The sequence below is a fragment of the Chiloscyllium plagiosum genome, chromosome 3 (assembly GCF_004010195.1).
Source record: "Chiloscyllium plagiosum isolate BGI_BamShark_2017 chromosome 3, ASM401019v2, whole genome shotgun sequence".
Taxonomy (NCBI): domain Eukaryota; kingdom Metazoa; phylum Chordata; class Chondrichthyes; order Orectolobiformes; family Hemiscylliidae; genus Chiloscyllium; species Chiloscyllium plagiosum.
Genome location: NC_057712.1, coordinates 97,929,167 through 97,949,972, shown reverse-complemented (window position 1 = coordinate 97,949,972; position 20,806 = coordinate 97,929,167). Strand labels below are relative to the sequence as shown.

Here is a 20,806-nt window from a genome sequence, read left to right as displayed (position 1 = left end):
CCAACCAGAAAGCAGGTTATATCAGACCTGTGTAATACAACAGGATTAATGAACCCCTAGGTAGCAACAACCATAATATGATATAATCCAATATAAACATATGGTCAGCACTGCTACCTCCCAGTACAGCGACCTGGGTTCAATTTCAGGCTCGGGCGACTATCTGTGTGAAGTTTGCACATTTTCCCCAGTGTATGTGTGGGTTTCCTCCAGGTGCTCCGGTTTCCTCCCACAGTTCAAAGGTATACAGGTTAGGCAGTCTGGTAAGGCTAAATTGCCCATAGTCTCCAGGGATGTAAAGGCTGGGTTGGTTAGCCATGGGAACTGCAGGGAACCAGGAATGCAGTGGGTCTGAGTGGGAAGCTAACTTCGGAGTGTTGGTGTGGACTCGATGGGCCAAATGGCCTGCTTCCATACTGTAGGGATTCTGTGATGGAATTGTACATCTAATTGGAAAGGGATATGGCCTTGTGGGAATGAAACCTGAGCTAACTGAAGTGAAATGCCACAAGAGACTAGGGGATGGATCAACAGAGATGCACTGGCAGGTACTTAAAGTGATATTTTGGAGTACGAACCAAATTTGTTTTAACTGGCAATCTTAATAAACCAGCAAAAATTAAATATTCGAAATTCACTGTATTACTGTGATCTCCGCAATGTTGGAGTAGTCAGTTGAGGGTATACAAAGTTAAAAATCACACACCACCAGGTTATAGTCCAACAGGTTTAATTGGAAGCACCAGCTTTCAGAGCTTTCAATGAAACCTTTTGGACTATAACCTGGTGTTGTGTGATTTTCAACTTTGTACACCCCAGTCCAACACCAGCATCTCCAAATCAATTGAAGGTGTGTGAGAGAAGGCTCTCTGCCGCTAAGTTTTATTTACAGCAAAACTGCATTATTATTTAAGTAATTTCTGCTGTAAATAAAATATAAATTATAACAGTGACATGCATACCTCCTGCATTAAATTTCTGCTACTTAGTGTGTATTTTTACATTGATTTTGTGTATCTCTTGATCAACTGGAATATTTGATCAAATGAAACCCTCCTGGTCCCAAAAGGTGCTGGTTAATAAAACATTTACTGTATTAAGAATATATCAGAAACATTCTAAAAGAGTGGGCCCACTATCTATGATTAACTAAATAAAGAAAAAGCATACAACTGTGCAAAGTGAATGGCAGGTCAGAGGATTGGTCAGAATATAAAGAATGGCAGAAAATAAAAAGTTTAATGGGTGGGAAGGAATTACAGTCCAAGAGGAAGCTAGGTAGGAACGTAAAAGTGGACAGCAAGTGTTTCAAAAGAAAATAAAGTACAGTAAGTGTTGGTCAGAGGATGGAGTTGATAGGCAAAATGGAAGATGAAATTAGCAAATATTTTGCTCTGACTTCATTATGGAGGATACAAAAACATGCTGGTAATAGGTGTAAATCAGGAGGTGAAAGGGAGAGATGAACTCTGTGACATTACAATCATAAAGGAAGCAGCACTAAGCAAACCGATGGAACTGCAAACTGACAATTCTATGGGTGCAGATGGACTTCAACCTTGGTAGACAAGTCAGAAAAAGTTAGTACACAGGTATTCAAAATGGTTAATGGGATGCTATCCTTATGAGAGGAATTGAATATAACAGTAAAGATATTATGCTTCAGTTAACAGGCATTGACAGGACGCATCTTGAATACAGTGTTCAGTTTTGGCCTCCTTAAAAGAAGATGTAAATGCTTTGGAGGTGGTTAAAAGGAGGCTTACGAGATCTATGCATGAAGTAAGTGGATTGTCTTAGGAGGATGGGTTGGACAGGGTAAGCTTGCATCCACTGGAGGTTTGAAGAGTGAGGGTTGACTTGATTGAAGAGTAGAAGGCTCCGAATGATCTTGACAAGGTGATTATGGAAATTTGGTTTCCTCTTGTGGTTGAGTCCATAACTAGACGACACGGTTTTAAAATTAGGAGTTGCCTTTTCAGGAACGCATTGAGGAAAATCCTTTTTGAGGGTTGTGAGACTTGAGGCAAAGTCATTAAATATTTGTAAGGCAGAGGAAGGTAGATTCGTTCTAAGCAGGGGAATAAAAGCTACGGGGATAAACAGGAATGTAGAGTTTGAAATATAAACAAATCCTAATGCCCTTCCATTTCCCACTAACCTGCAGTTTTGACCTTTTGAAAACTTTATATATGTTTTACACTGATCCAACACCTTGCAAAGTGCATTTGGCTGTTCCGCACTTGCACCTTACCTGCACAGCCTTGCATGTGTGTATTGTAAGAATACACCAGTATCTCCATGGCTTTGGAGGACACGATCCCAATCGAATTCATAATCAGACAAGAGGGGACCTTTGAAATCCTATAAAGTACATTAAAGAGTTAGTCACTTTTTTAAAAAAAATCCTAACTTACTAACTTGGAAGAAACTCAGGAAAAGTTGACTTTGGGAAAGCAATGAAAATATTGGTCATTAATATATATATATTTCACAATTTGACAACTCTGTTACATCCTGCACATAAGGTTCCAACATTCTGGGATTGACCTGGAGTCTCCAGGGATTGAATATCAATCTCCAGAACATGCAATCCTAGAGAAAGGTCATAGACATTAAAATAAAATTGCACTTCTTTATCATTTCTTTGAATGTTTCTTTTTGCCAGATATAAACACATTGAAAATGGGGATGGAAACAAATAAGGCTGTTTGGCTGACAGTCAAGCATCATCGAATTGAAAATGAGTCTCTTTGCTTACCAATTGGCACAGGAAGACAATGCTTCACAGAATGGATGCATTTGCCAATTAATGGGTGTTATTTAGGGGAAAATTATGTGATTAAACCTCCAGAAACATACTTAAACACAGTTGGCAATACTACTTACATAGTTGCTTTGATCTATTAAAAGGCCTTTACATTAATGTGCAATGTGCTCCCTGCTGGTTACAAAATAGTCAACACATTCTACAGGCCCAGTGGTCGAACAGTCACAATAGCAAAAGTGTACATTAGCTAAGACTTTTGTTCGGTTTTTATATAGTACCAACAATCTACTTAGAGCGTTTAAAATATACATACAACACAATCAGTGTACTGGTGCAGCTTGGTGTACTGACAAAAGGAGGTGATGAACTCTCAATCCTCATGCCTCAATGTTACTGAGTTTCAGCTCATGGTTTGGAAACACTGGGTGAGGTTAGGCAGTTCCTCGCAAAGGAAAATAAACCCAGTGAAGCAGAAATTCCAAGCCCTTCTAAAGTGCCCACCCACCCACCAGCATATTGGATCCTAGCATGTGCTGCCCATATCCAGGAAGAGCTTGTTAAAGTTCAAAACCTTTGTCTGCCAACATGGCTGAAGAGAGGCTCTCAGACTGAAAGACTGCTCAGATTTGGTTGGGTGTCAAACATACACCAAGATGCCAAAGGGGCATGCTAATTAGAAAGGAGAAGATGCAAAACCTGGTAGGCACTCTTTCTCTCTTCATTCCTTTCAAATCATGGGGCTCAGCATCACAAAAGTCATTCTCTTCTTGGAGGAAATTAACATCCTCCATTTTGGGTAGCTGCATTTGGCCACCATTTTGTTTTAAAGTGCGTAACAAAGGTGGGTGCCTAATATATGGCTACTTAGGAAACAGGTTTTGAAATTCTTTAGTGGAGCAAAGGTCAGCAATTACTGTCCATTCCCAATTGCCCTCGAGGTAATGGTGATGAGTTACCTTCCTGAACAATCTTGGTTAGAGACAAAAAAACTGCAAATGCTTTAATCCAAAGTTGACAGGCAGGAGGCTGGAAGAACACAGCAAGATAAGCAAGCCTGGCATACCTCTGAAACGTTGACTTCCCCACCTCCTGATGCTGCCTGGCCTGCTGTGTTCTTCCAGCCTCCTGTCTGCCTACTTTGCTGAACAATGGCAATATATCTGATATCTGCAGCGGATTGGTCCAATGGTGCTCAGCTACTTCAGAGGGTCCAGCATAATGCTGCAGGATCACATGCAAGTCAGACTGGGTAAGGACAGCAGGTTTCCTTCCCGAAACGGACATTAGCGAACCAGATCAGTTTTTAATGACAATTGATGATAGTTTCACGGTACTATTGTTACACAGACCAGCTTTTAATACCAGATCATTAATTAACTGAATTTAAATGTCACCACTGCCCTGTAGCATTACGCTGGATCTCTGCCTTACCCAACCAGGGACATTACCACTAATCAACCTCTCCTCCAAATCAGAGACTCTATCCAGCAGAGATTCCTTATAGATGAATGAGTGTGCAGAGGCTGCCAGCCTACTAACTCTCAGGATCAAATTGTGCAGATTACTGAGCAGCTGGTTTTAAGGGTGGCACAGTGGCTCAGTGGTTAGCACTGCTGCCTCACAGCACCAGGGTCCCAGGTTCAATTCCAGCCTTGGGCAACTGTCTGTGTGGAGTTGCACATTCTCCCTGTGTCTGTGTGGGTTTCCTCCGGGTGCTCTGGTTTCCTCCCACAATCCAAAGATGTGCAGGTCAGGTGAATTGGCCATGCTAAATTGCCCATAGTGTTAGGAGCATTAGTCAGAGGGAAATGGGTCTGGGGGGGTTACTCTTCGGAGGGTCGGTGTGGACTGGTTGGGCTGAAGGGCCTGCTTCCACACGGTAGGAAATCTAATCTAAAATAAGAATCGGTGATGACGAGGCTAGAACATACAGCTTTGCCATATTGTTCACAGTGTGAAACTTATAACAGCACAAGAGAAATTCCATCAGCAAAGACTCCATCACATTCAATGAGAGGACCACTAAACAAAGAACCAATGTCCTTCTTGAAGCCATAACAGTGCCATTCCATAAACATTCAGGAAAAGCTTGTCCAAAAAGCCAATGGATTGGGCTGTATCTGAATGATCAAAAAGTGCCTCCCCACCAAATCCAGTTTTCACAATACTCAAAAGATCAGTGGCCCAGGAATGGACAACAAAAACACTACATAGACACTCTGTAGCTCTCCTTGCGAGCACAGCAGCAGGACATGAATGGTCAGGAGGAACTTGTTACCAACTATTCAGTGAGGCAACAACATGTCCATCAAACCACATCTTGCTTTTAATCGTAACAGCTCAACGAGAATAAAGGAAAATATTGCAAATCTGCACTCCAGATCACAGCACCCCTTAGGACACCTTGCTCGATTAGGTGAATTGGCCATGCTAAATTGCCTGTAGTGTTAGGTGAAGGGGTAAATGTAGGGGAATGGGTCTGGGTAGGTTGTGCTTCGGCGGGTCAGTGTGGACTTGTTGGGCCGAAGGGCCTGTTTCCACACTGTAAGTAATCTAATCTAGTCTAATCAATGATCTGAGAATTAAAAATTGACCACTTCGGTCATGTCAATAAGTAGGAAAGTAAGTTGCAGTGAAGAAATAAGAAATTGACCATTATACGGACAGGTTAGGTAAATAGGAGAAAGTGAGGACTGCAGATGCTGGAGATCAGAGTTGAAGAGTAGGGTGCTAAAAAAGCACAGCTGGTCAGGCAGCATCCAAGGAGCAGGAGAGTCGATGTTTTGAGCATAAGCCCTTCATCAGGAATGAGAGGGTGGCCCAAGGGGGCAGACAGATAAATGGAAAGGGCTGAGGTAGTAGGGAATACGAGAGGTAATGGAGGCAGGGGTGAAGGTGATAAGTCAGAGAGGAGATTGGAGCAGATAGATGGGAAGTAAGATGGAGAGGTAGGATAGTGCCAAGTTGGAAGGTTAGATCCAGGAAAAGAGTGGGGGTGGGGGCGTAAAATGAGGAAACTGGTGAAATCTACATTGATCCCATGTAGTTGGAGGGTCCCAAGGTGGAAGAGGAGGTGTTCTTCCTCTAGGTGTCGAGTGGCTACAGTTTGGCAGTGGAGGAGGCCCAGGTCTTGCATGTAGGAGGGGAGTTGAAGTGTTCGGCCACAGAACAGTGGGGTTATTTATTGCGTGTGTCCCAGAGGTGTTTTCTAAAACGTTCCGCAAGTTAGTGTTCTGTCTCCCTGATGTAGTGGAGGCCATATCGAGAGCAACAGGCACAGTAGATGACGTGTGTTGAAGTACACGTAGTTGTTAGGTCAATGCCCCCCACCAACCCACCCTTCACACGCGGCACGTTCCCCTGCCGCCGCAGGAAATGAAAAACCTGCAACCTCACCTCCCCCCTCACCTTCGTCCAACACATCCGACAGATATTTACCTGTACTTCCACACACATCATCTACTGTGTCCGTTGCTCCTGATGTGGTCTCTTTTACATCGGGGAGACAAGACACCAATATGCGAAACGTTTCAGAGAACATCTTTGAGACACATGCACTAAACAACCCCACCGCCCTGTGGCCAAACACTTTAACTCCCAGTCCTACTCCACCAATGACATGCGAGTCCTAGGACTCCTCCACCGCCAAACTCTGGCCACCCGATGTCTGGAGGAAGAACGTGTCGTCTTCATCCTCTGGACCCTCCAACCACACGGGGTCAATGTGGATTTCACCAGTTTCCTCATTTCCCCACCCCCCCCACCCTATCCCAGATCCAATCTTCCAACTGCCCTCTTAAATGCCCCACTTGTTCATCTTCCTTCCCACTTATCCACTCCACCCTCCTTCACCACTACCTTCATTTACCTATTGCATTCCCAGCTACCTTCCCACCATCTCCAGCCCCCTGTCATTTATCTCTCAGCCCCCTTGGGCCACCCTCCCATTCCTGATGAAGAGCTTATGCTCAAAATGTCGACTCTCCTGCTCCTCGGATGCTGCCTGACCAGGTTAGGTGAATGGGCCAAAAATTAATGAAGTTTAATACAGCTAGGTTATCCATTTTAGATTGAGGAATACAAGGCTAACTCATTATCTAAATGGGGTGATAAATAATGAGGAAGATAGCCTTAGATTGCAGGAGGATATAGGCGGGCTGGTCAAATGGGGTGATCAGTAGAATTCAATCCAGAGAAATGTGGGGTGATGCACTTAGGCAGGACAAATAAGGCAAGGGAATACATGATGAATGGTAGGACCCTACAAAATACCAAGGATCAGAGGGACATTGGTGTGTATTTACACAGGTCCCTTAACAGGGATGAGGTCAGGTTGACAAAGTGGTTAAAAAGGTATATGGTATTTATTTTACTCAACCTGAGCAGGTGGGACTTGAATCTAGGCCTCCTGGCTCAGACAGAGGGATGCTACCACTGCATCACGGGAGCCCAAGTGGGCATTTGGTGTACTTGCCTTTGTTAGCTGAGGTTTGAGTTTAACAGCAGGAAGGTTAAGCTGGGAAAAAAAAACTTTGGTTAGGCTACAGCTACAGGATTGTGTGCAGGTCAGGAATCCACACTAGAGCAGGGATGTGACAGCACTGGAGGGGATGCAGAGAAGATTTACCAGAATGTTGCTCAGCTGGAGAGTTTCAGATATGAGCAGATTAGATAGACTGAGGAAGTTTTCCTCACAGCAGGAGACTGAGAGAGGGGTGTGATTGAAACATATGAAATAATGAGAAGCATAGATAGAGTGGACAGGGAAAAACATTTCCCTAATGGAATGATCAGTGAGAAGGGGCATGGATTTAAGAGAAGGGACAGAAAATTTAGAGGAGATGTGAGGAAAAGCCTTTTCAGCCAGACAATGGTGGGAATCTGGGACTGTCTGCCTGTAAGGGTGGGAGAGGCAGAAACCTTTGTAAGATTTAAGAAGTGTTTAGACTTGCAATACCAAGGCATACAATGTCAAGTGTTGGAAATGGGGTGACAGTAGGAAAGTGGTTGTGTTTGAGTAGTGCAGGCTGTAGATCTCAGTGCCTCTATAAACATCAGAGTACTTCAGTGCAGAGGGATCTGGGTGTCCTTGTGCATAATATGGAAAAAAACTGGTATGCAGGTACAGCTTGGTAATATGGAGAGGAGATGTGGACTGGGATGGACAGAGTCAGAAACCACACAACACCAAGTTATAGTCCAATAGGTTTATTTGATATCACAAGCTTTTGGAGCGCTGCTCCTTCATCAGTGCTCTGAAAATGTGTGACTTCAAATAAACCTGTCAGACTATAACCTAGTGTTGTGTGACTTCTGACTTCCTTGTTACCAGCTGAAGTCAAAAGGACGGAGTTTAAAAGTAGAGAAGTGTTGCTGCAACTGTACAAGGCATTAGTGAGACAAAATCTGGGGTACTGAATACAATTTTGGTCTCTTACTTGAGGGGAATATACTTGGAATGGAGGCAGTTCAGACGAGGTTCACTGGATTGATTCTAGGGATGAGAGATTTGTCTTCTGACGAGACATTGCGCTGTTTAGGCCTATACTCTCAAGAGTTCCGAAGAGTGAGAGGAGATCTGATTGAGACAGATAAGACAGTAAAGGTGATTTGACAAAGTAGATGAAAGAGGTAGCTTACTGATGTGGGGCAATCTAGAACAAGAGGTCATAGTGTTTGGATAGAGACGAGGAAAACAATCACTGCTTTCACAGGGTCTGCGAAACTGACTATCCCCAAGCCTGGGAGATGCCAGAACACAACGAATTTGAGGAGGAGATGGACAGATTTTTAGTTAGTTACAGTTTAAAGGATTGTAGGGAGTGGGCAGGAAAGTGGAGTTGAGGCCAAGAGAAATTCAGCCATGATCATATTAAATAGTGCAACAGGCTTGAGAGTCTGGGCTGTCTGCTCCAGCTCCTAGCTGTTATGGTCCTTATGATGACCGTTGGCACTAACTGGCCACCCTGAGTGGCTGGCACCTTCAGTTTGTTTGTTAACGGAACACAGCCACAACACTGAAAGGAAAACTTGAGATAACTCCACATAACCCAGACGCGTTGTCTTCCAGTAAAAGTCCCATCATGGAATTTTCTAGTTTAACGTACTCCCCACATCATACCAAAATTTTCACAAATAAAAAAATTAAAAATTGAAAAACCATCTAATCTCTCAACAAGGTGAAAACAGCAAGGGGCAGTCATTACCTGAATAATAAGTGCAGCCACACCCACTTTCTCTGCCGTACCTTCAGGGTCTTCCAATTCCTTTGTTGCTTCATGTGAATAAAAACAAAGTATTAAACACAAATGTGAATACAGTCGGTTCTGCTATAGCACAGTAGTTCCGTTCTCGTTCAACCCTGTGTGATATATATATAAAAAAATCGGGTAATAGCAGCACCATTTAAAAACCAACATGGCTGAAATGGTGCTTTATCACCAATACATGCTTTAAAAATTTGCGTTGTAGGAAGTGTCCCCAAATTCAACAATTGTGTCACAGCGATTTCGTATTAATGAAATGTGCATGATAGCAGAACGACCCATATTTGAATGAAAACAAAGAGAGGGGAAAGAGGAATGTCATTCCACCCATCACCACCTGGCTTTAACAAAAGGATTCAAAGCTGCCTGAGCATAATGGAGCCCAGATATCCCTGATGGTTCCGATGGTAAATTCGTTAGCTGCAGATAATTATCCAGGGAGCAAATACTCAGAAAACTTTGAGTAGCACACAAAGGGTGGGCCTCATAGCGCCAGGAACCTGGATTCAATGCCACCCTCGGGCAACTGTCAGTGTGGAGTTTGCACATTCTCCCCGTGTCTGCATGGGTTTCCTCCAGGTGCTCCGGTTCCCTCCCACAGTCCAAGGATGTGCAGGTCGGGTGAATTTGGGTGGTTACAGGGTTACGATGGTGATGATGGAGTGTCAGACTGGCTGGGATACTTTTTGGAGGGTCGGTGTGGACTCAATGGACCAAATGGCCTTTTTCCGCACTGTAGGGATTCTATGGCTCAGCCTCAGGCTATGAAGGAGGCAGTACTTTGGAGGGACTGAGAAAAGGTAAAGTTTTAACCATTAGAGTGGAGCACTCACTCTTTGAGGCAGCCATGTTTTGCAGCATTCTGGACCGGGCCTCATTCATAACATCTTCTAGAAAGACAACATCTCCTTTCCGAGTCTTCATCCCTTTAACTAACCCAAAGGGAACATGCCGGCATCTGCAAAAGTGACCAGTGAAAGCACTGCACATGGTAAAAGGAAGATGATTTGAGTTTCTTTAACTCTTAACTACAAGGGCAGCTTAAACCTTTCAGGAACAAAAGACACGTTTCCCCGAGTCCCATTGATAGTCCTTGTTAACCTGACACTGTTTAATTATTTTCATTCATTCATGGGATGTGGGTGTCACTGGTTGCCATCGTTTATTTCTTGCCCCAAGCTCAAGTGAAGGTGGTGGTGAGCTACCTTTCTGAACCACTGCAATCATGTGCTCGAGGTCGATCCATAATGGCATTTTGTTTTACGGGGCCAGGGGGCAAAAAGAGTTCCAGTAATCTGACCCAACAGCACAGAAAGGTTCAGCGATACAGTTACAAGTCAGGATGGTGTGCAGTTTGGAGGGGAACCTGCAGATGGTGTGGCCCCGTTTGTCTGTTACCATTGTCCTTCTAGATATAGTGGTGGGAGTTTGAAAGATGGTATTTAAGGAGATTTGGTGGATTATTGCAATGCATCTTTCAAATCATACACACTGCTGCTACTGAGAGTTGGTGGTGGAGGGAGTAAATATCTGTGGATGAGGTGCCAATCAAGCAGGATGTTTTGTCTTGATGTTGTTGGAGCTGCACCCATCCATGCAATTGAGCAGCATCCCAACACAGTCCAGACTGTGATTTGTGGCTTTAGGGAGTTGGAAGGCAAGTTATTCGCCACAGGATTCTCAGTTTCTTATCTGTTCTCGTAGCCACACTATTTATGTAGTTGTCCAGTTCAGTTTCTGGTGAATGATAACTCTCACAATGTTAATAGTGGGGGATTCAGTGATGGCGATGCCATTGAACGTCAAGAGATGATAGTTAGATTTTCTCTTGCTGGAGATGGTCATGTGTATGGCATGAATGTTACTTGCTACTTGTCAGCCTCTTGCAGCTTCAGCATTGGGGGAAGACCTGAATGGTGCAATAATCAGCATATATCCCCACTCAAAGTTAATGATGACACTGGACCAGTAGTCTATTACTCGGCAGTACCAGCAAAGGTCTGGGAATGGGTGATCCAAACACCTTTTGTTCAGAGATTAGTGACTTTCCTGAAGAGGCCAAATGAGGCAGAGAAGAACATTAGACAGGGAATACAAATTGGTCTGTGAAGACAAAAAGAGGTGATAATGGAGGATATTGAGAGGCAGTTAACAAGAAAATGCCACCAGTGCGACCTCTGGATAAAACGTTTTCTTAACAATAGCTGAAGTTTCCCAGTCCTATTTATTCTAGAAACCAGTTAATTTCTTTTGAGTGATGGACCACTTTTGATTGTTTTAAAAGTTTAACTTTAAAACTTAAAAAAAAAGCAAATCTCTGTACTTTTCTTTTCTTCGAGTTACCTGGCAACCAATGCTTTTCTCAGCTTGTCTCACTTCTAGAATTAGAATTCCTTCAGTGTCACTCAGTCAAAAGAAAGGAATTCCCCTCCCCTCGGCACCTACAAGAAATGTGCAGCAGCGATTCCAGAAGACAGCTCACTACCACCTTCTCAGGGACAGCTAGGGACGGGGGCATCTAGGCCCAGACAGTCATGCCCACTCCCATGACTGAATAAAAAGATCCTTTTTTCTCTGCATGCCTGACAGCATTTGTTCATGTTGGTTCAATTTCCCTCCCTCTACTTCCCTTCACTCCCAACAGTTGCTTTCCCTTTCATCTTCTATAATTTTATCAAATATGAAAAGGGTGGAGTCAATTGTACTCGAGTAGTCTGTAGTGGACTGTGGTAGTCTGTGGTTTATTACTACATTACAATGGAAATGTGGTAGTTATAAAGAACCTTCTTCACTTGGTACCTACCGTTCTGTCCAGTTGTAGCCCATGATTTTCAGTACACCAAACAACTGCTGAAAATGGGAACACTGTTCTTTATCTGTCTGAAGAAAGATATACAGCTATTAATATAGAAATCACAGATAAAGTGAATAACAAGGGTATTTTCCCTAGGGTGGGAGGGTTCAAGACTAGGGGGCACAGTTTTAAGATGAAAGGAGAAAGATTTAAAAAAGGACATGAGAAGCAACTTTTCCACACAGAGAGTGGTTAGTGTGTGGAATGAAGTGCCAGAGGATGTGGTGGATGCAGGTACAGTTACAAATGTTTAAAAGACGTTTGGATAAGAACTTGAATAGGAAAGGTTTGGAAGGATATGGGCCAAACACAGGCAGGTGGCAGTTTAGTTTGGGAACATAGTCAGCATAGACTATTTGGTCCAAAGGGTCTGTTTCCATGCTGTATGACTCTATGATTCTCTATCAAAGCTGAAAGCCTCAATCACAATCCTTTCAATCTAATGTCAAGAGGTATCCCAAAATATCCAAACTGAAAACAGCACAGCACAGCACAAGTTTATTAAAAAAAAAAATGCTGAAACACAAATGCACCAGCAAGGAATCACTTTGTGCTTCTAGCCATTGCAAAGTATGATCAAAGTCTTGTGGCAAACAAATTATTTTATAACTGCCCCTGAGCAGAAGGCTTCAGTTCAGTAAATGGGCAACATCTGAGCAAACAAATACCTATCAAAATTAATAATCCAGGAGATGTACAGCCGCACAGTTTGAATGTAACGATGGCATCCCCACCTCCTCACTTGGCGAGTCCTGAATTCAAGTTGTTCCTCCGTGAAGTCATGCATTAGAAGGGAGATATTTTACAATGAGGGGAATTAAAGAAAAACAACCAAGCAAGGTGCATCTCCATGAATTTTAGATGAACATCAGTAAAACTGCCTTCTAGCCATCTCAATCAAGAGAGTGAACCCAAGATAGGAGAAGACAAAACAACATGCTGAAGGGGCAAAAGAAAACTGAAAATTAGTTAAAAACTCAAAAACTGATAGTTTGATAAAAATATCAAAAAAAATTGTCACACATTTTGCAGCAATGATTGAACATCATTTGAAATAAAGTTATGGAACAGGGAATAGTCTCATTGTGAGCTGATGAAATGAACAAAAGGTGGTCTCCCCAATCTCTCACAGCTGGCATTTTTAAAGGTAGATTTTCAGGCTTAATCATAATTCGACAGGCATTGTATTTTTATATTGGACAATAGAGAAGACACAGCACAGAAAGAGACCGTTCAGCCCATCATGCCTGTACCACCTTGAACAAACTAGCTGCCTATTCTAATTCCACTTACTAGCACCTTGGCAGTTGCCTTGCAGGTGAAAACACTTTCAGGTGCAGATGCAGGTATTTCTGAAAGAAGTTGAGGGTTTCTGAGTCAGCTACCAAACTGGAGGAATACATGCCTGATAGCCCCCACCCTCTGGACAAGAAACTTGTCTCATGTCCTCTAATCATTTTACCAGTCACCTTGAATGTGTACCCTCTGGAAAGTGACCTCTCAGGTAGGGGAGCAGATCCCCCTTGGTCACTCTATCCAGGTCCTCTGTTACTTTGTGTGTCGCAACTACATCAGTGCCCCTCCCCCCTCCCACCCCAGCTTCCTGTGTTCTCAGGAAAAAAACTCTCTCTCTCCTCATCGCTCCAATTTTCAAGGCCTGGCAAGAGAATGATGATCAAACAAGTCAAATCGGACATCCCGGTTACAGGGAAACCTAGCTGTTAGTCTCTGTAATTGTTACACTTTCAAAAACATTTCCCACTGCTCCCACACAAGGCAATTTCCCCACTCTCAGAACATGTACCATGCCAAGTATTTCGCTTGCTCATGGCTTTCAAGATTTTCAAATGTTACTGAAATACAGCTTCTCCTCTCACAAGAGGAAAAAAAATGAAAATGTTATTGTATGTTCCATCATCCTATATTACTGCATGAACTAGAAGACTAGAAATGATCTAGAGTTTGCAGTTTGCATAAGGGCAAGGCTAGCAGCATTCACTTGTATTAAACTGGACAAAAACTTCCAGTGTACTCATAGATGCAATTAAACATCGATATCAGTGAGTTGCGTTTTAAGCTGCCCTTATCCTGCAGAACCTTTCCTATACCTGATCAACAGTCTCACTATTCCCACACACAAAAGAAATTGCAGTAGTTATCCATCAGACACCCTTTAAATGGATAAAAAGTTAGAGGCTGCCCATTCAAGTGTAACTGCATGTTTAATAGAACGATAAGCCATAATTATTGACAAGCTACGTCTCTGGCACTACAAATGTATCTTTTTTTTAAACAGAAGTACAATGTCATTCCCTCAGATTTTAATTATTGGAGATTTAAAACAAAAAATAAATTTTACCTTTGCTTTGTCTCTTATCTCTCTTTCTCTCTCTCTCTCCAACTCCCATCTTTCTTTCTCGCTCTTTATTTTGCTTTCTGTAAATGATTTTACATTCAATTAAATATTCTAACTTACACTTCCTGGTTTAGATTCTGCATGTTTCAATCTGATTGACTGAAAAGATATGTATTTAACCCTGTCTACACAGGCCCCAAATCCTCAGTAGAAGATCAGGCAGAAGTTCATTTCTAATTAGTGTAAACCGTACTGTAAAAGCCTGCTATATTTTGTAAGAGTATGCATAACAAACAGTGAGCACCATTGATTTTTTTTTCTGTCAACAAAACACGGGTCAATAGGTCTTTGTGTCGCTCACGCTGAAGTTTTTATTGTTTTATGATCAAGTTGAAAATGGAGTTACCACATGACATTCATACCAGTTGCTCAGTCCTAACCTTACGCATTGAATCACAACAAAGTCATGGATTTTTTTCCCTACCCAGTTTCCCTGGGGTCCACAAAAGAATTATCTGACCCTGCACCATCCATCCCACTGCCCACACACAAATCCCTGTCTCTTCCTCTGTTTTTGACCCAAAGCTGCCATGAGGGTTAAGCCAAACATTAGACACAGAACCCAACCTCCGCATTGGTGGACAGGCTATTAGTGAATAACATCTGCTTCTCATCAGCTTCCTCATGATCAAGTACACACAGGCAGATTGGATGTGTGTTCTGAACAGAAAAAAGTGCAAGCAATTCTCCACGTGCCAGGTAGCTGTACTGGAATGGCTCGGTTGAGGGTAGTTGGGAAACACAGTCATTCAGGATAGTTTGTGATGTAGCCAGTGTAATCAGTTACTTTGTTGGTGCCAATGAGTGAACTGCATTGGCTGAAGATCTGTCTGGAGATGCCCACCATGAGATACAAAGCCACTGGCAATTCTGGACAAATGATGATTGAAACTCTTGCCTCCAGTGCTCAGGTCTCTGGAACTGTCATCATTGAAGGTGATAAAATTCACTGATCCTCCTCTTATTAGCTTAACTGCTGATATCATTCACAATACATGTAGCAAGAATGCAGCGTTTTGACTGCGAGAGTTAGTTGTGGGGTCACGTAGCCCTAGCTATTGCATGCTGTGATGAAGGGCTTTTGCCCGAAACGTCGATTTCGAAGCTCCTCGGATGCTGCCTGAAGTGCTGTGCTCTTCCAGCACCACTAACCCAGAATCTGGTTTCCAGCATCTGCAGTCATTGTTTTTACCACCCTGTGCCCGTTAACAGTGCCCATCTCCATCTCTGCCTCATCTTGCACACTCTGCAAATTTAAAACTCTGCTGTATACACTTTATCCAACATGAAGTCCTCTTCACCAATCATCCCAGCTCACTAAGATACACTGGCCCTCTATCCATCAACCAATTGAATTTAAAGTTCTCCCCTATCATAGTCTTGCAACTTCCCAAGGTCTACAACCCAGCAGAGTTCTTCAGAACCTTCAGATCAGGTCTCACATGCCTGCCTGTTCCCTCCTTCAACTACTGATGCTTGGTTTTAGTCTCTCTGATATCATCCTTTGGAATCCCCTTATTCACCTCTGACTCCATAGTTTCCTTCAGATGTGCTTTAAACCTTCCTCTGACCGGTCTTTTGATCACAAATTAATACCTGCTTGTTTAAGAGCCTCTGTTTTGTCTGATTATATCTCTGTGAAGCATGTCGGGCTCATTCTCAAATTTACTGGCAGTTCTCACTGATAGAAATGGATAGTCAGGGTAGTCTGGTCAGTGTAAATTAACTTTTGCTTCATCAACAATATTTGCTTCTGAATGTCTGACCTTTCAGCTACCGTCTTTTTATAGGAATACATTTGCTACCCCAAATCAGACAGCAGCGCTCTTACATTTAACACTGAATTCATTATTGGACAGAATATCGTTAGGATACAAATTAAGGCTTGCAGTCTCACAACGGCTCAACAGGTGTGTGTGTGTGTGTGTGTGTGTGTGTGTGTGTGTGTGTGTGTGTGTGTGAGAGAGAGAGAGAGAGAGAGAGAGAGAGAGAGAGAAAGTAAACGATGGGAAAAATAGGAGAAAATGAATTTCAAGAGAGGCTTTGAAAATTTGAACAGACCAATTCATGCATAAAGTTTATGAATTCCTTGAAAATTATTAATATTGTGTTGTGCCAAGCAAGTCACATGGCTTTATTCTGGCTATGTTATTCTAACACAGACAAATATTTCTCAAAAACAGCAGTTTCAACTTTAGCAAGATAATTTCATGCAAGTTTCATCAGATCTTTCATTTAATTTGACATTATTCAATCTTTTGAGTACTCCAGTTAAAAAGAATTCCCTCAGAATGGAAATAAAAGGTAGTAGAAATAATGATTGTACATCCAAACTGCTTAATTAAAAACCAAACTGCAAGTTACATGAATTCTCAGGCTCCCAAGGGCAGTTCTTGTTAAAACACTTTAGTTACCTACCACATAAATCATTTGGTCAAAATTATATTTCTCCATTCGATCTATGGCAGCTGCAATATCTCTGTAAACAAAATAGTGAAAGAACAGCAATTATTTCCATGGATGATATCTCTTGTTTCAATATTTTTTTGCTGAAAATCAAAATGCCTCCCATCAAGTAGATCAGGTACCAAACCTTACAAATGGGTGTTCTCTTTCACAACGTAAAAGGAGCAAAAGATCCCATACCTCCGGCAGTTTAATAATATATTATGTGGTGAATTGCTCACTTATCGTTGTTCGTCGTCCAAAACACAAGCAACCAAAGGAGAGCAAACATACGTGAACAATTGTTTTCAAGTTTTGGAGTAAATTTTCTGCAAATGTTGATATTCTTCAATGAACCGCATCTCAATTTTGGGGTGATACAGACAAGTTGTTCAAATTTAGACAATACCGTTGCAAACAAAATACGTTCATTAGTTTACACTAGCAGAAATAATGCAGTGTTTACACTTAATACAGAAATCAATGCTCTGATTTTAATTCTAAAAGTGAACGAATTAAAATTTCACCCTGGTGTCATTCACTAAAGAGGATATCCATTGTACTCCCTTGTTCAGGAAATTGAGGAAGGTAGTTAACAGCAGATCTAAACAGTCTATTTTTACAAAGCTGGCCTATAAATTAACACAGAGCAGAGCAATCTGCTGCTTTAAACAGTAATGGAAACTTAGGGAAAAATCAGGCCACACAGTCGTGATGTCTGGTAATACATCATTACGAATGAAATAATAACATATGATGCAAGGGATATTTGTAACATTCTTCCACTTTGATATTTCCTGTTAGTCTTTATTTCCATCACTGAACCTTTCTCTCATCTGCTCGTGAAAAAAAAAGCTGATGTTTTTCATTTTATCTTCTACTATTGACATATTTCCATGCGAAGGTACATTTTGCATATTTTCTTTAGCTCGAAGAGCTTACTAATGTTGTTTGAAATGTCCCACCGTAAAAAAAGTAGAAAGCTTATGATTATAATTTCAGTACTGCACCAAGACACACCCATTTCTAATTACAGACCTTTAAAATATCCCCATATCCACACATAATAAAAAGTCTTAGTTTTACTTTAATGATGTAGAAACTCTCTGTAGAAGCATTGATTCAAGTAAGCAAATATATTACAGCTATTAAAAAGATCTGCTCACCGACTGGAAGGTGAACTGGGAAAGACATTTACACCATTTATTTAACATAAATGATTGATTATCTGTAAACGTGCAAACTATTCATAAGCCTCACCATTTTCATTCAAACAAACAATTTGTAGAGGTGGGAATAACTTGCACCAAATATTTTATTACAGCTAAAGATACAACAAAAAATTAGAACACGAACAGAGAGTTGTTTTGCATTTGTTTTTAGGCAACACCTCACCCACATATTTGTGACACCTCATGGGTAGGACTCTATGATAATTCAACGTATTGGCAGAGGAGGATAATCTCTTCCAGGGAATGGACTGAATGTAGCAAGGGAAACAGGTTTTTAAAAATGCCAATTCAAGTTATTTGAACTGTTGGGTTACAATATCCTTTTAGACATTGTCTAAACATTGGAAAATGCAAAACTGAAAATGCCTACGTGGGAAGGAAGATGTTTGTGGTCTCAAATTGGCCATGCTCTGGAAAGGCAATGAACAATGATTTTACAGAACACATGATATTTCCAAACTGATTTAATTGACAACACCAGGATGTGCAGGATTCTGGGGGTTGATACCAAGGTGGAAGATAACGATAAAGATAAATACTTTTCAATGTAAATGGACTACAAAATGGTCTAGCTTTGCTACCGCATCTCCTAATCAAAATTCAAGGGTAGAGAGTAATTGGAGACAAAAGGGTGGATACAGTCAACTCCTTATGTAAACAAAGAAAAAGTCAGTTGTTAAAAACATATCTAATTATTTTCATTGTGTACAATCTACCACTTTGAAAATCAATTAGCTTTCTGCATATCTGATCAAACATATTACCCACGACGTAAATGGGGAAAAAGTACAATTCAAAATTCTCATGAGATCAAGTCAGCGGTGAACAGCGTAAAGTCGATGGGCGAAATCTGCCTCTGGAAAGCTCTCTGGTTTATAGTCCACAGCATTCAGCTATTCAAAGTGGAAAGAGTGAGAACTGCAGATGCTGGAGAGTCAGAGTCAAAATGCATGGCGCTGGAAAAAGTACAAGGTCAGGCAGCTTCTGAAGAGCAGGAACATCGACCTTTTGGGCAAAAGCCCTTCATCAGGAATGGGATGGGGGAGGTGCTCAGATACAAATAGGAGGTGGGGCTGGGGCTGGGGGTAGGTAGGTGGGATGGCCACAGGGAGATCCAGGTAGGAGGTGATTGTGATAGGTCGGAGCAGAGGATGGAGCAGATAGGTGGGAAGGAAGATGGACATGTAGGATAGTTCAACAGGACTGTGCAGAGTTGGAGGGTCGGTTCTGGAATGAAGTGGGGGGAGGAGAGATTTGGAAACTGTTGAAGCTGATGTAGTGTGGTGTGGTTGAAGGGCCCCAAGGTGGAAGATGAGGTGTTCTTCCTCCAGTCAGTGGGTGGCTTTGATTTGGCAAATCCTGGGCCACCTCCACTGCATGTCCTTGGGGGAGGGGGAGAGGGAGGGGGGAGTTGATGTGGTTGGCCACAGGGTGGTAGGGTTGGTTGGTGTGTGCAGACCAGAGATGTTCCTTGAAATGCTCCGTGCGTTGGCGCTTGATCTATATTGGGAAGACAGGACACCAACTCAGAGCAGTTCAGGGAACATCTCTGGTCCACATGCATAAAACAACCTCACTGTCCTGTGGCCAACCACATCAACTCCCCCAAGGACATGATTTAATAACACTTTTTACAGTGTCTCAATTATTCTTAACAATAATCAATTGCAGAAATTTTGCGGGCTTTCAGTGACATAACTAACTCTTTTCTTCTCAAATGTCTTCCGACAAAGGCACACCACATTTCCCAGGATGAAGGACTTAGTAAGGTTTTCTCTCCAAATCTCTGCCCATGAATCTTTAATTGACTGCAGCAATTTACAACAGCAGGCTGAAGTGACCCATCTGCTTGAATTTGTTCTTTCACAAGGAGAAAGCAGTTCATCTCATATCTTACACCTATCTCTTCACAACGTCATGACTGAAAACTATCTGCACAAGGAAGTGAACATCAGCCTTAGGACTGCAACACTGACGTGGAGTATTGGTCCATCAGCATTCTTGCTGTTGCACAGAGTCAATAGCTAATTACAGCTAAATGTTCCAACTTCAACCTTTTTAATTTTTACTTTAACTTATGCAGAGCAAATCCAATTTTGTAAATTTAGACTCGGCTCAAAATGGCTCATGGTAAGAGTACTAATCAGTGATGGATAGGTTTAACTTTGCTGTGGTTCTGTTCGCTGAGCTGGAAGTTTTTGTTGCAAACGTTTCGTCCCCTGTCTAGGTGACATCCTCAGTGCTTGGGAGCCTCCTGTGAAGCGCTTCTGTGGTGTTTCCTCCGGCATTTATAGTTGCCAGTCCCTGCTGCTTCCGGTTGTCAGTTTCAGCTGTCCGCTGTAGTGGCCGATATATTGGGTCCAGGTCGATGTGTTTGTTGGTGGAGTTTGTGGATGAGTGCCATGCTTCTAGGAATTTCCTGGCTGTTCTTTGTTTCGCTTGCCCTATAATGGTAGTGTTGTCCCAGTCAAATTCATGTTGCTAGTAGCCACACACGCAGACGACAAGCAACATGAATTTGACTGGGACAACACTACCATTATAGGGCAAGCCAAACAAAGAACAGCCAGGGAATTCCTAGAAGCATGGCACTCATCCACAAACTCCATCAACAAACACATAGACCTAGACCCAATATACCGGCCACTACAGTGGACAGCTGAAACTGACAACCGGAAACGGCAGGGACAGGCCACTATAAATGCCGGAGGAAACACCACAGAAGCGCTTCACAGGAGGCTCCCAAGCACTGAGAATGTCACCTAGACAGGGGACGAAACATTTGCAACAAAAACTTCCAGCTCAGCAAACAGAACCACAGCA

General features: G+C 42.3%; 1 protein-coding gene across 2 annotated transcripts in view; it reads right to left on the bottom strand.

Annotated features, from left to right (window-relative positions):
* The window catches only part of rars2 (arginyl-tRNA synthetase 2, mitochondrial), a 76,949-nt gene that overhangs the window by 9,963 nt on the left and 46,180 nt on the right, over window positions 1-20,806 (bottom strand). The window contains exons 12-16 of one of the 2 annotated variants that reach the window (XM_043686906.1): window positions 16,725-16,785; window positions 11,840-11,916; window positions 9,870-10,018; window positions 8,977-9,044; window positions 2,255-2,364 (exon numbers count right to left, since the gene is read on the bottom strand). In XM_043686906.1, coding sequence (XP_043542841.1) covers window positions 2,255-2,364; window positions 8,977-9,044; window positions 9,870-10,018; window positions 11,840-11,916; window positions 16,725-16,785 — 465 coding nt within the window. The remainder of the gene's footprint in view (window positions 1-2,254; window positions 2,365-8,976; window positions 9,045-9,869; window positions 10,019-11,839; window positions 11,917-16,724; window positions 16,786-20,806) is intronic. The other variant, XM_043686915.1, reaches the window with a different exon arrangement.